The sequence below is a fragment of the Mastacembelus armatus genome, chromosome 21 (assembly GCF_900324485.2).
Source record: "Mastacembelus armatus chromosome 21, fMasArm1.2, whole genome shotgun sequence".
Taxonomy (NCBI): Eukaryota; Metazoa; Chordata; class Actinopteri; order Synbranchiformes; family Mastacembelidae; genus Mastacembelus; species Mastacembelus armatus.
This window is the reverse complement of record NC_046653.1, coordinates 16972682-16983053: the sequence shown is the minus strand read 5'-3', so window position 1 is coordinate 16983053 and position 10372 is coordinate 16972682. Positions and strand designations below refer to the sequence as shown.

The window sequence follows — 10372 nt, the reverse complement described above, 5'->3', positions numbered from 1 at the left end:
TTAATTAAAATAAGTTTAATCAAAGTTAAAAGTTTTACTCTTCATTTTATATTGTGACCGCTTCCATTGTTTACAATCAACCTCTACCCTGGCAATGATGTCTTGGAAGCTCTGTATGAATTCTCTGCATGAACTTTGTTCACTGCATAGAAAATGGTGGTATAAACCAGACAGGTTTTAAACATGACTTGCGAAATGTATTGCGGTCCATGTTTTCATGTAGGACTCCGTATGTAACTGTATTAATCAAAGAGTGAGTTAGTCTGGATTACTCAGAATATGGCTGTAGTTGAAGACGAGGCGGTCCCACTACAGCCTCACGTGTGGAGGCACAGCAGTGGTGCTGTACTCCCAGCAATCACCTGTCAGCGGGAGCGACCTTCATCAGCACAGCGCTGCACAAACACTACGTCACTCTGACCACGCCCCGTGACAGACCACGCTCTCAACGAGGACGGGTGAGAAAAACAAATGCTATTAAATAAATATAATTAAATTACATTAGAGTCATGTATCTTGCTGGGTATAACGAAATTCATTTTGACGAGGTATGTTGTGCACTGCATCTAAAATGCAGGTTTGGAATGATAAATACTTACATTTTTTTTGGCATGTTAGCATTCACATTGGCTCACCTCTATGCGTGACATGGTACCGTCCTGTAAACCTAGCTGGGCTAACCAGCGAATGAGGATTATATCGCAGGAACGACGGAACGAGTCCGGTTAGGACCAACTGGGTTATTGTGAAGGTGTCAAATAACTATTAAAATACAACATAATATTTTGGTAAAATAACCCTTCGTAACGTATCTGGGTTCTTAACACGTATTTTGCGAGTTTAGCCATGTCAACCCCAGCCAGAAGGAGACTTATGAGAGATTTTAAACGGTGAGTCGAAATTATGCCGATGCCGCTAACGTAAGTTAGCTATGATTTGTCAAAAACTGCTAACGTTAGCCCTGGCATAGCTAGCCCATATGTTTTAATAAGAATCTATTAATTAGACAGTCCCTGCCATGAAATGTAGTATTATCTTAAACACTCTAGTGATTTTGTGTTTATAAGAACAGGAAACATTTAGGTGACATGACGTTAACACAAATTTAGCTGTGGCGCTCCGCCTGTAGCTAGTTAGAAGCTAACGGTGCTAGCTGCTACCTGTTAGCAGGATAGTCGGCTTTAGATTTAGAGTCGGCGTTTACTGCTGCTAGCTACTTAACACACAAAAAGGTGGTGTTTAACGCTAGCTACGTGTCTTTGACAAGTCACCGGTTGGCCATTTTATCCTTTGTCAAGATATATATAATGAAACGTGGCTGCCACTAATGTGTTAATTTAGTTTCCAACGCAGTTTTTTGTAATAATTTTGTAATGTTGTTGTACGTTGCTAGCCAGCGTTAACGTTAGGTGTGTGGAATTTATACGCTCCTTACTTAGTCAAAGTTTACTAGATATAAAGCGAGAAACTTAATCGGGAGCAGATTCACGAGAATAAACATCACAAAGTGTTATTCTCAAATTTCAGACGAGCGGTATGAAGCCACAGCGGTGGCCATAGTGTCTACTCAGGCTGTTTTCTTAAGTTAGCGTCAAGCTGTTTTGTCCTACCGGTAACCGAGCACTGTGTTGTTGTTTTCCCTTATAGTCTCACAGTACAACTTACTTTTATAAGCAAATACATTTCTACAAACATATTTTCGTCTAGCTGTAAATGTAAGCAGTTTTTGAATTCTTGCTTGCCCCCTGAGTGTTAGCTCTCATCTTTTAAGTTCTGACACGCAAGAGTGGAGCTAACGTTACATGACTTTCTGGTATGGGAATGTGGGAAATGATTTGAGGCCAGAAATGTTTCTCAGTAAGTTATTGAAACTGTCTGTAATTTACAATTATTTTACGCTGACCAGTAACAATTCAGTAGTTGCCTTATATCTTATTTTAAAGGGAGTAAGTAATTATTTTTGTGTCAATCTTTAACAAAATATATCTTTTGTGTCAAGCCTATTATGAGGCATGTACCACTAATTAAATAATGCTGAAGCTTAATTTCTCATTGTGATACTAGTGAGAGGTTGGTTGTATGGGAATCAGAAAGACAGATACTCAGTTTATGTATCTTAATTTGAATTTATTTGTGTGACTTACCCAGAATTAAGTTATCTGGAGTTTAGGGTGGCACAACGTGGCTGTCTCTGTAGAGCACACTAGTTGCTAACTAGTTAGTGATGGCATTCATTTTATGTGTATCTCTGATAAAAACTTAAGGTGTTAAGTTGTCAACTGTACTGTAAAGTGCAATATTTGTTAATGGATTTATACACTAACTGGTTTAGATGCTGTTGTCCTCTATATATAGTTCAAAGCAAAAGAAAAGCTGATTTGCATTTTGCAAAAACCTAAACATCATCTAGGATTAGTGTGTAAATGCCACAGTAATCAAGATCATTTTTAATGCAGCCCTTTAGTCAGCTGAGTGTAGCTTGATGTCTGCTGCTCCCTCCATCAGCCACGTTTTAAATTAATGTAAAGTATCAAATTTAGCTGTGACTAAATACTAAGAGGGGCAATTCTTTTGTAGTATCTGGTTACTGTTGGAGGAATATATTTTAGCAGTCCTGTCATAATATTATTTCTTATAATTTTGTAATGAAGGCTGCAAGAGGATCCTCCTGCTGGTGTTAGTGGTGCCCCATCTGAAAACAACATCATGGTGTGGAATGCAGTCATATTTGGGTAAGACATGGAAACATAGTCACAATTGTCTCTGAAAATATTTTTTTCCTCAAGTAAACATATTGAGTGTGTGTGAAATGTAACGACAATAAATCTTTTTTTCTGATCTCACAGCCCTGAAGGAACTCCTTTTGAGGATGGTAAGTAACTCACTGTGGTCTGGACTGGACTGGACCTATTTTGTGTATATGCCTCTTTAGCCCATGCAAAGCTTTACCACATCCAAACCCACCACTATTTAGATTATTTTTACACTGATACCAGTTGCCAGACAATTACTTTTGTTGTGTATTTGTCTTGAAGTGATAGCTTTGCCCAAAATCCAATTTAGTATCATTATTTTTGCCTTGTGTTCTCAAGTTTGTATGACACATCAAAGTATCTCACTAACAGCTAACTATACTGTTCTGTCAAATCAGTCTTTAATTTCCCTTTGAAGATTATTCTTAGTTTTTCTGTAATTGTTGAACCTGTAATATTTCATGTTGGTAGAAGGAGGATTTTGCTTAAGTTAGGAAAAGTCACTGCACCAACATGTTTTTTTGGCCTTGAAATATTCCTCACCTCAACCAGACAGTTAGATCCATTGGCCCAAATATCTTTTGTGTCTTTGTCATAGGTACATTTAAACTAACTGTAGAATTCACAGAAGAATACCCCAACAAACCTCCGACAGTACGATTTGTGTCAAAGATGTTTCATCCAAATGGTAAGAATATTGTATTATGTACTTTATTATAGTGTTACTGATATTTTGGGTTAGTATGTAATTGTTTTTCTCTAGTCTATGCAGATGGAAGTATATGTTTGGACATCCTACAAAATCGCTGGAGTCCCACTTATGATGTATCCTCTATTCTCACATCGATCCAGGTAACAAGTGATACCTGCTAAAAGAGCAGAATCACCAAAATTAATTTTTGTAGATGACAAGGTTATGGTGTCACTTCCTAATGAACCTGAATAAAATTAAAGTTATAACAGATACAATAAAAACCCACTGACATCTGCAATGTGTGAAGTTGTGTGACCAAGTGGATTGATGTATTAATGTAGGTTGTTTATTTTTGCCTGAAACATGCTCACATTTAGTATTTATCTTATTTCTCCTCAGTCTTTGCTTGATGAACCAAACCCCAACAGTCCAGCCAACAGTCAGGCAGCCCAGCTCTACCAGGAGAATAAGCGGGAGTATGAGAAGCGAGTGTCTGCCATTGTAGAACAAAGCTGGAGAGACAGTTGACCTGACAATCCTGATAGCTGCTCTACCTGTTGTTAAGCTGTGTGTGTGCTGCGAGTTTTAGTGGAGTACCTCTTAATTTTTGGGCCCCCAACCTTTTGATTTTAAGCTTTTATGCACTTTACCTTCAACTTACCTTCACAGATTTTTTTTTTTTTGCCTGCTAAGAGGGATTGATTATTTTTGTTGTATCCCCTTTTCCAGTCCATCAAGGGAAATGTGCTGATTTTTGCCTTGATGTTTTGTAATATGGACTTGTTGGCAATAACCCAAAAAATTCCAATTTCTTCAAATTTGCTGTAATAACTCCCATAAACTAATTATGTCAGTTGTCTTATAGGATGTATCAATTACGTTATGGGTCTTTTTCTATTGTACCCCTGGTCTGTTAAGTTTGTTTTCACATGGCAGTTCTTCTGGCCTCCTATGTGATCACCTTGCCTTTTTCTTGGGAGAATGAGCAGCCTGAGCATCATGGACTACAACTAAATCAGACATCTTTACACTGTGTTTGCTGTGTTGTGATCTCTGTTACATGCATGACAGAAAGAGTGTATTCACGTTCCTGTTCAGTACTCGTGTATATAAGAAACCTACAACCGAATTTATGTACAGATTTTGCACTGGTTGTTCCCCATGTCATTTTTTTCAGCACTTGTAAATAAAAAAAGCAAGTTCATCCTTATGAGAAAAGTTTTTATTGTAAATACAAACTCAATGTCTGACCTAAATATTAGTTTTCTTGCTTTGATAGGAGTTAATACTAATGCTGTATCAGGATGTGTGATTCAGGAAGACCCACAAAATCAGTTTGCGGCACAGCTCATCAGGTAAGCCATGTTTTTTTTTTTTTTTTTTTTTTTAACAAATGTAATTGTTTCACTGAATAGGAGTACTATACAGTTGTGGTTTAACATGAGAGTTAAAATTCTTGCTGTAATCCTTTGAGGTTTAGGATTTTAGAGTTTTAGCTTCATGGACACTACATATTTTGTTCCATTTGGGGAATTGTACATTCACTTTCCTAGTCCTTATTCACTTTTTTTTTTTTCCTGTTCAAATTGTGCCTACTGGCCTGAAAGTGATAGGGGACCAAATTTTTTTTTGGGAGGGGGTGGTTTATGCTAAAAACTATTTAGTAGGTAAGCATTTGAGTCAGGGTTTCTGCAGGGCTCACCAGGCAATATTAGATTTTCTCCTGCAACACAATACAGCCTTTAGTTTATGTGTAACATCCCCTGACAACTTGCAGCCAGATATATATATATATATATATATATATATATATATTAAAAACATTGCTTGCACTGTGCAAGGGAAAACTTTTGAAACTTCTGTAAATTGTTTAAAAATTCTAGTATTGTATATGGCTCTTTTTGAGGAAGGTGAATTTAGTTCTTTAAGACCTGCAGATACCCTATAAATAGGATCATTCTGACTTCTGAAGCCTTATTAGGAGTTGCTGAAGTTTTGAAGCCAAAACACAGAATGTGGACTTTGGATTATGTCTGTCACATGCAAACTAATTTTTGAGAAAAAAAGAAAAAAAATTCCCTGCAGCCCGTAATGCCCAGGGGAACAATTACAACAACTACTAGCTGTTTTAATGTGCATTTGGTAATTCAAGTATTTTATCAACATACACCAGGGGAAAATAGTGAACCAAATAAAAATCCCCACAATAGAACCAAAAATTCAGTGTTGATGCTAATCGTGCACTGCGTTGAGTTACATTTTAAATAAAATTAGTTGTCAGCGGTGAAGCTATATAATACTGTCTGCACTTCATCCTTTGTGGTGTTAAAGGTCATTAAATTCTTTGTTTATAAATGTTTTTATTTGTGATTTCAGCATATACTGTATAATGGAGTGGGTGATATTGCATGCATGATGAAAACAAAGGGAATGTGAGTGCTGGAGAGCTTGTTAAAAACATGCAGGTTGTACTGTGCTGTATCTTTACAAATAACTCTGACCAAGGGGGAGAAGTTTTGTTTCTCAGCTAGGTACAGTTAGAAAAATAACTATGTACAAGAGCTTGCTTATCAACTTGTTGCTTTTTTTTTTTTTTTTTTTTTTTTAAACAGCGTTAACAGTAAATGGATACAGAGAAGACAAAATTATTTTTTATGCAGTATTGTCCATTTGGCCAAGCAACACAAGCTACCTGTTGTATGCTCTCTCCTTCTTGGCCCTCTCTAGAGCTTTGTCCATGGTCTTCTCATTCTCACCCCTACATTTGGGACAGTACCACTTTCCCTTGGGCTTATGATGGAGCCCAACACAGGAGAAATGAAACCATTCAATGGGACACTCATCATTGTCGCATCCAATCATCTCACCGTAGGACACCTGTTCACACAAGCAGTATGTTGGCTCGTCTGGATCAATGGGTAGGTCTGGAGGTGAAACTTCTCTCTCAGACTTTCCTTTTGACCGTTTTTTCTTTTTTGAAGATGTTTTGGCACGTTTTTCTCGGGATACTCCAACTTCTTCACTGTGCTCCAGACCTCCATAACTCTCCCGATTTTCTCCATTTTTCTGACGCCTTGAACGTTTCCCTCCAGCCTTGTCTCCTCCACCTGATCCTGGGGTAATCTCATCACGCTTCTTGTCATGGTGGCCAGGTTTGCCTGGGGTAACTGTGGCTGATGATGAGGACATCATGGATGCTGAAGTGGTTGTCATGGATGTTGCTGTGGGAATGTGACTTTCTGGGGCTTCTTGAGAGGAGAGGAGAAGTTCAGAATGCCAATCTATTTGTCGTGTTCGGTTCTCAACCAACTCCACCTGAAACAAAGAGTATTCTTTTTGTTATCAAGGTGTGACTCTTGTAATGTACTGTTTGACATACATTACATCACAAGAGAACTAAACTGAGTTAAATAAAATTTAAAGCTCTAAGTCTTTACCTCAATTATTTGTCTAGTAGTTACAAATAAAAGGTGCAGGATTATATTAAGTGATCACATTGAATTGTATTAAGATATATATTGTATTTAACCCTCCTGTTCGGGTCAATTTGATCCAAAGCTAAAAAATTGGTGATCATTTTATACCTCATGCTTTATAAGCAGTCAAAACAGAATGGGTCGATTTGACCTGGGAGGACAAAATTGTCTTCATATTTACTACACACCTTTTGTCAATGTCAAATTTACCCATTCTGTTTTGACTGCTGCTAAAGCAAAGGTATAAAATGATCACCAATTTTTTAGTTTCACCTTTTTAGTTAACTTGTTTCCAACATATTAACACATTTCACACTTATAGTAGGGAACCATCCATGTCATTTTTAGTTCATTATATGAAAGAGAACCAGTTATCACATATTAACTTTTGAAAATGGATCAAATTGACCCAAAGACAACAGGAGGGTTAAACTTTAGCATACCAAACCTACACTTAATTGGAAGTTTATTAGGTATACCCGTCTAATACACAGGTCCTGCAATAAATCCTCCTCCCTGAGGCTGAAAATGTTTTGTTCAAATTGTTGAGTTGCAGATGTAACTATCAATTTGCCAGGTGTACTTTGTGTTGCTGTTGGACTGTATTGCGTAATACAGAGAAGTGTATTTTGTCCAGCCTGTAAACTCCTCTCTGTATAATGCAGTACAGTTCAGCAGCAGCACAAACTGTGTATGTCAAAGGGGAAGGTTAAAAGTGGTGTTAAGTTCCTAGTAGGTCTCTAGTGTGTAACTGCCATATACTGGTTCTGTTCACTGCAGACTCCTGCACATGCTCAGACGTTTTTTTTATATTCCTGGCAGTAATTTAAGTGAAACCTATTACACTCTAAACAAAACAGAATTTTACCATGTCTGAAACTTAAAAGTTAGAGATGTGCTGCTCTATTCTCAAGACAGTTACACACATTTAGACCTGGACATTTGCCAATGAAACACTCCACAGCTGCAGGGTGTTGTTTACGTACCATTTGGCCAACAATCTGGATCTTTTCATCTCCAAGCTCCTGACTGCGAATCAACGCCCTCTGAATCGATAATTGAAGCTTTCGCCGCTGAAGTGAGTCAGATTCCCGGCGATACCGTTCATAAGCATCATCAAGTTCTTTCAGAACATCTGCCAAAGAGGAAATTGTGGAGAAAAAAAATTAAGCAAGCGTAGGAATGCTCAAATTCAATGTTCTCAAAGGTACACAGTAAAGAATGCTTTCTGAAGCTATGGTAAGTGTAATAGAAAAAGTATACTCTCACTGTACTTAACCTGTAGTTAGCAGTTGCTAAAACTAAAAGTCTAAGATTACAACAGTAACTCCAAATATATTGTAAACGCTCTTAATACCACTTTCTAATGCTCTAGTGCACACAAAGCACTTTACACTGCTCATTCACACACACACACACCTACACCAATAGAAGAGCCACCACCAGGAGCCACCTTGGGGTTCAATTGCTTTGACACGACAGGAGACGCTGGGAATTGCACCAACACCCCTTCAGTTAACTGGCAACCTGCTCTACCTCCTGAGCTACAACCACTTGCTATGCTATAGAAGTTCAAGTATTAAGGTACACATTTAGGATATTGCTACTATATTATCCTTTCTATTTTGCCTGTAAGTATACAGTCATATAGCACAGTACTGTTCACACTGTGGAGCTTCCTTACCTTGATACCTGGCATCAATTTCCTTCATCAGAGAGACACTCCTCTGTAAGTCGAAGGGTAGTGACTCCACCAGGTCCAAATACTCCTCAACATAATTTACAACAACGTGGCCGGGGTCGCCATTGGTCGGGTTCAACATTGCGGGTCCGTGTTTACCTCAACACTGCGACTCTTGCACCTGCGAACAAATCAACATTTTAATGATGCTGTAAAGCAGTAGTGCTCCTGCCACATGTAATAAAAATATACAGGGTGTCCATAAAGTCCATATATTTTACAATTTAAAATATATATGTTACAAAGGCAACTGGATGACATATCTTCATCAGATTTGTTCTCTACTCAGTGGTTATCAAAGTTTTTTCTATGGGGTTATGTTAAAGATATCGTGTATCGAACAAAGATACGGGACATCACTGATCTAAAGCAAAGGATCACTGATGCCATTGTCACCATTGATGAGGCTATGCTACAGCGAACATGGCAAGAAATTGAGTACCGTCTTGATGTGCTTCGTGCAACTAATGGTGTCCATATAGAGGTTTATTAAATGAGGCAAAAAAAAACTAATAATACTAATAATTTCCACATATTTGTCTGTTAATTTGCTTTTGTAATATATTTTTTAAATGATTAAGAGACTTTATGGACACCCTGTATATTCTCTTATCTGTATTTCTATATTATGGTGAGTATTAAATAAGTGTTTTGTCGAGTAAAACAGTCCAAATATGAACGGGGGACTGTGCAGCTGATCAGTCAGCCGTCCTGAAAACTGCTACGTGTACCATGAAACTGCCAGCTACAAGTGTAATACAAGAAAAATACAAATAAGCGGTAAAAGTGACTTCGGATGGAAAACAAACTCCTAATTTAGATGCACCTCGTGGTGCTGTGCTATGTCCTCCCTGCACCAACGAAGAAGATAAAACTAAACAGTAACGTTGGCTACCTAGACTTTCCGGTGAGCTGTATGTTAACATCGCTGGTGTAAATAGTAAACAAGGAAACAACAGACGTCACAGTTGAATTCCTGAGTGTTAACGCTAACGACGGCTAACGTGACGAGTTCACGTTAATGTCAAGCAACTTTCTCCTGCTTGGCGTTTGAGACTTGCAAACTTTTATAGACACGTTAAAATCTGACTTTAATTCACCGGTGACTAACTAGCCTCAATCTGGCTGAGGACGATTTAAGCAAATAACATCCTAACGTGATGTGACATAATTTAACCAACGCTAGTTTGCCAGCCACTTTATTCACCCACAAACAAGATAATTACACCAACAGACTAACGTTTACACTGCCGAGCAATATAAGTGTAAATTATTACTAACACTACACCCAAATATTTGGCACTTAAAGCGCTCTAATGTTTTATCACGATTGTTGCAAAGTGTTAGCAACATTAGCTTGTTAGCATTTATGTATAATATTACTAAACGAGCCGTACGAGTCACCAAAACACAAACACGCGTTACTATGTAACATCATTAACCAAATAAGTGACAGACTTACCTGTGTGGATTTTATTTTCTGTAGCTGACGTTTAAAGCTCCGTATTGCTGCTCTTCGTGCTAACGTGTCTGGTCGTGTGTAGCCTAACCGCGGTGGCAGCGTAGGTCCTGACAGCTAATGTTAGCTCCCAGCTACAGTGCCTGATCAAATATTTTCAGCAGTGGTAAATTATCTAGTTCATAGACCAGTTTCCACTTGTACTGGCCTTTAGGAAACTATTCTATATTTTGTAAACACCACAGTTTA

General features: G+C 38.0%; 2 protein-coding genes across 3 annotated transcripts; one reads left to right on the top strand and one right to left on the bottom strand.

Moving 5' to 3' along the window:
- Positions 1–711: 711 nt before the first annotated feature.
- ube2al (ubiquitin conjugating enzyme E2 A, like) lies at positions 712–4657 on the top strand. 2 transcript variants are annotated; one of them, XM_026294630.1, is made up of 6 exons: positions 712–890; positions 2652–2732; positions 2847–2872; positions 3352–3441; positions 3517–3605; positions 3847–4657. In XM_026294630.1, exons 1-6 carry the CDS (start codon positions 847–849, stop codon positions 3973–3975), a joined length of 459 nt encoding a protein of 152 aa, XP_026150415.1. In that variant the 5' UTR covers positions 712–846; the 3' UTR covers positions 3976–4657. The 2 variants fall into 2 exon arrangements, with proteins under 2 accessions (XP_026150415.1, XP_026150416.1); XM_026294631.1 differs by lacking the exon at positions 712–890 and adding an exon at positions 1393–1857.
- Positions 4658–5360: 703 nt separating this feature from the next.
- On the bottom strand, positions 5361–10372 carry ing1 (inhibitor of growth family, member 1). Its single transcript, XM_026294628.1, has 4 exons — positions 10127–10372; positions 8608–8785; positions 7910–8058; positions 5361–6762 (listed from the first exon to the last, which is right to left on the bottom strand). Exons 2-4 carry the CDS (start codon positions 8744–8746, stop codon positions 6136–6138), a joined length of 915 nt encoding a protein of 304 aa, XP_026150413.1. The 5' UTR covers positions 8747–8785; positions 10127–10372; the 3' UTR covers positions 5361–6135.

Bases quoted from the DNA above. Each gene is read 5' to 3' on its own strand.
- ube2al (XM_026294630.1), top strand. From the start codon at position 847: ATGTCAACCCCAGCCAGAAGGAGACTTATGAGAGATTTTAAACG. The intron at 2,733-2,846 runs GTAAGACATGGA...CTGATCTCACAG, and splicing joins TGGAATGCAGTCATATTTGG to CCCTGAAGGAACTCCTTTTG. The intron at 2,873-3,351 runs GTAAGTAACTCA...TCTTTGTCATAG, and splicing joins AGGAACTCCTTTTGAGGATG to GTACATTTAAACTAACTGTA.
- ing1 (XM_026294628.1), bottom strand. From the start codon at position 8,746: ATGTTGAACCCGACCAATGGCGACCCCGGCCACGTTGTTGTAAATTAT. The intron at 8,059-8,607 runs GTAAGGAAGCTC...CCTCTTTGGCAG, and splicing joins AATTGATGCCAGGTATCAAG to ATGTTCTGAAAGAACTTGAT. The intron at 6,763-7,909 runs GTACGTAAACAA...TCTTTGTTTCAG, and splicing joins TCCAGATTGTTGGCCAAATG to GTGGAGTTGGTTGAGAACCG.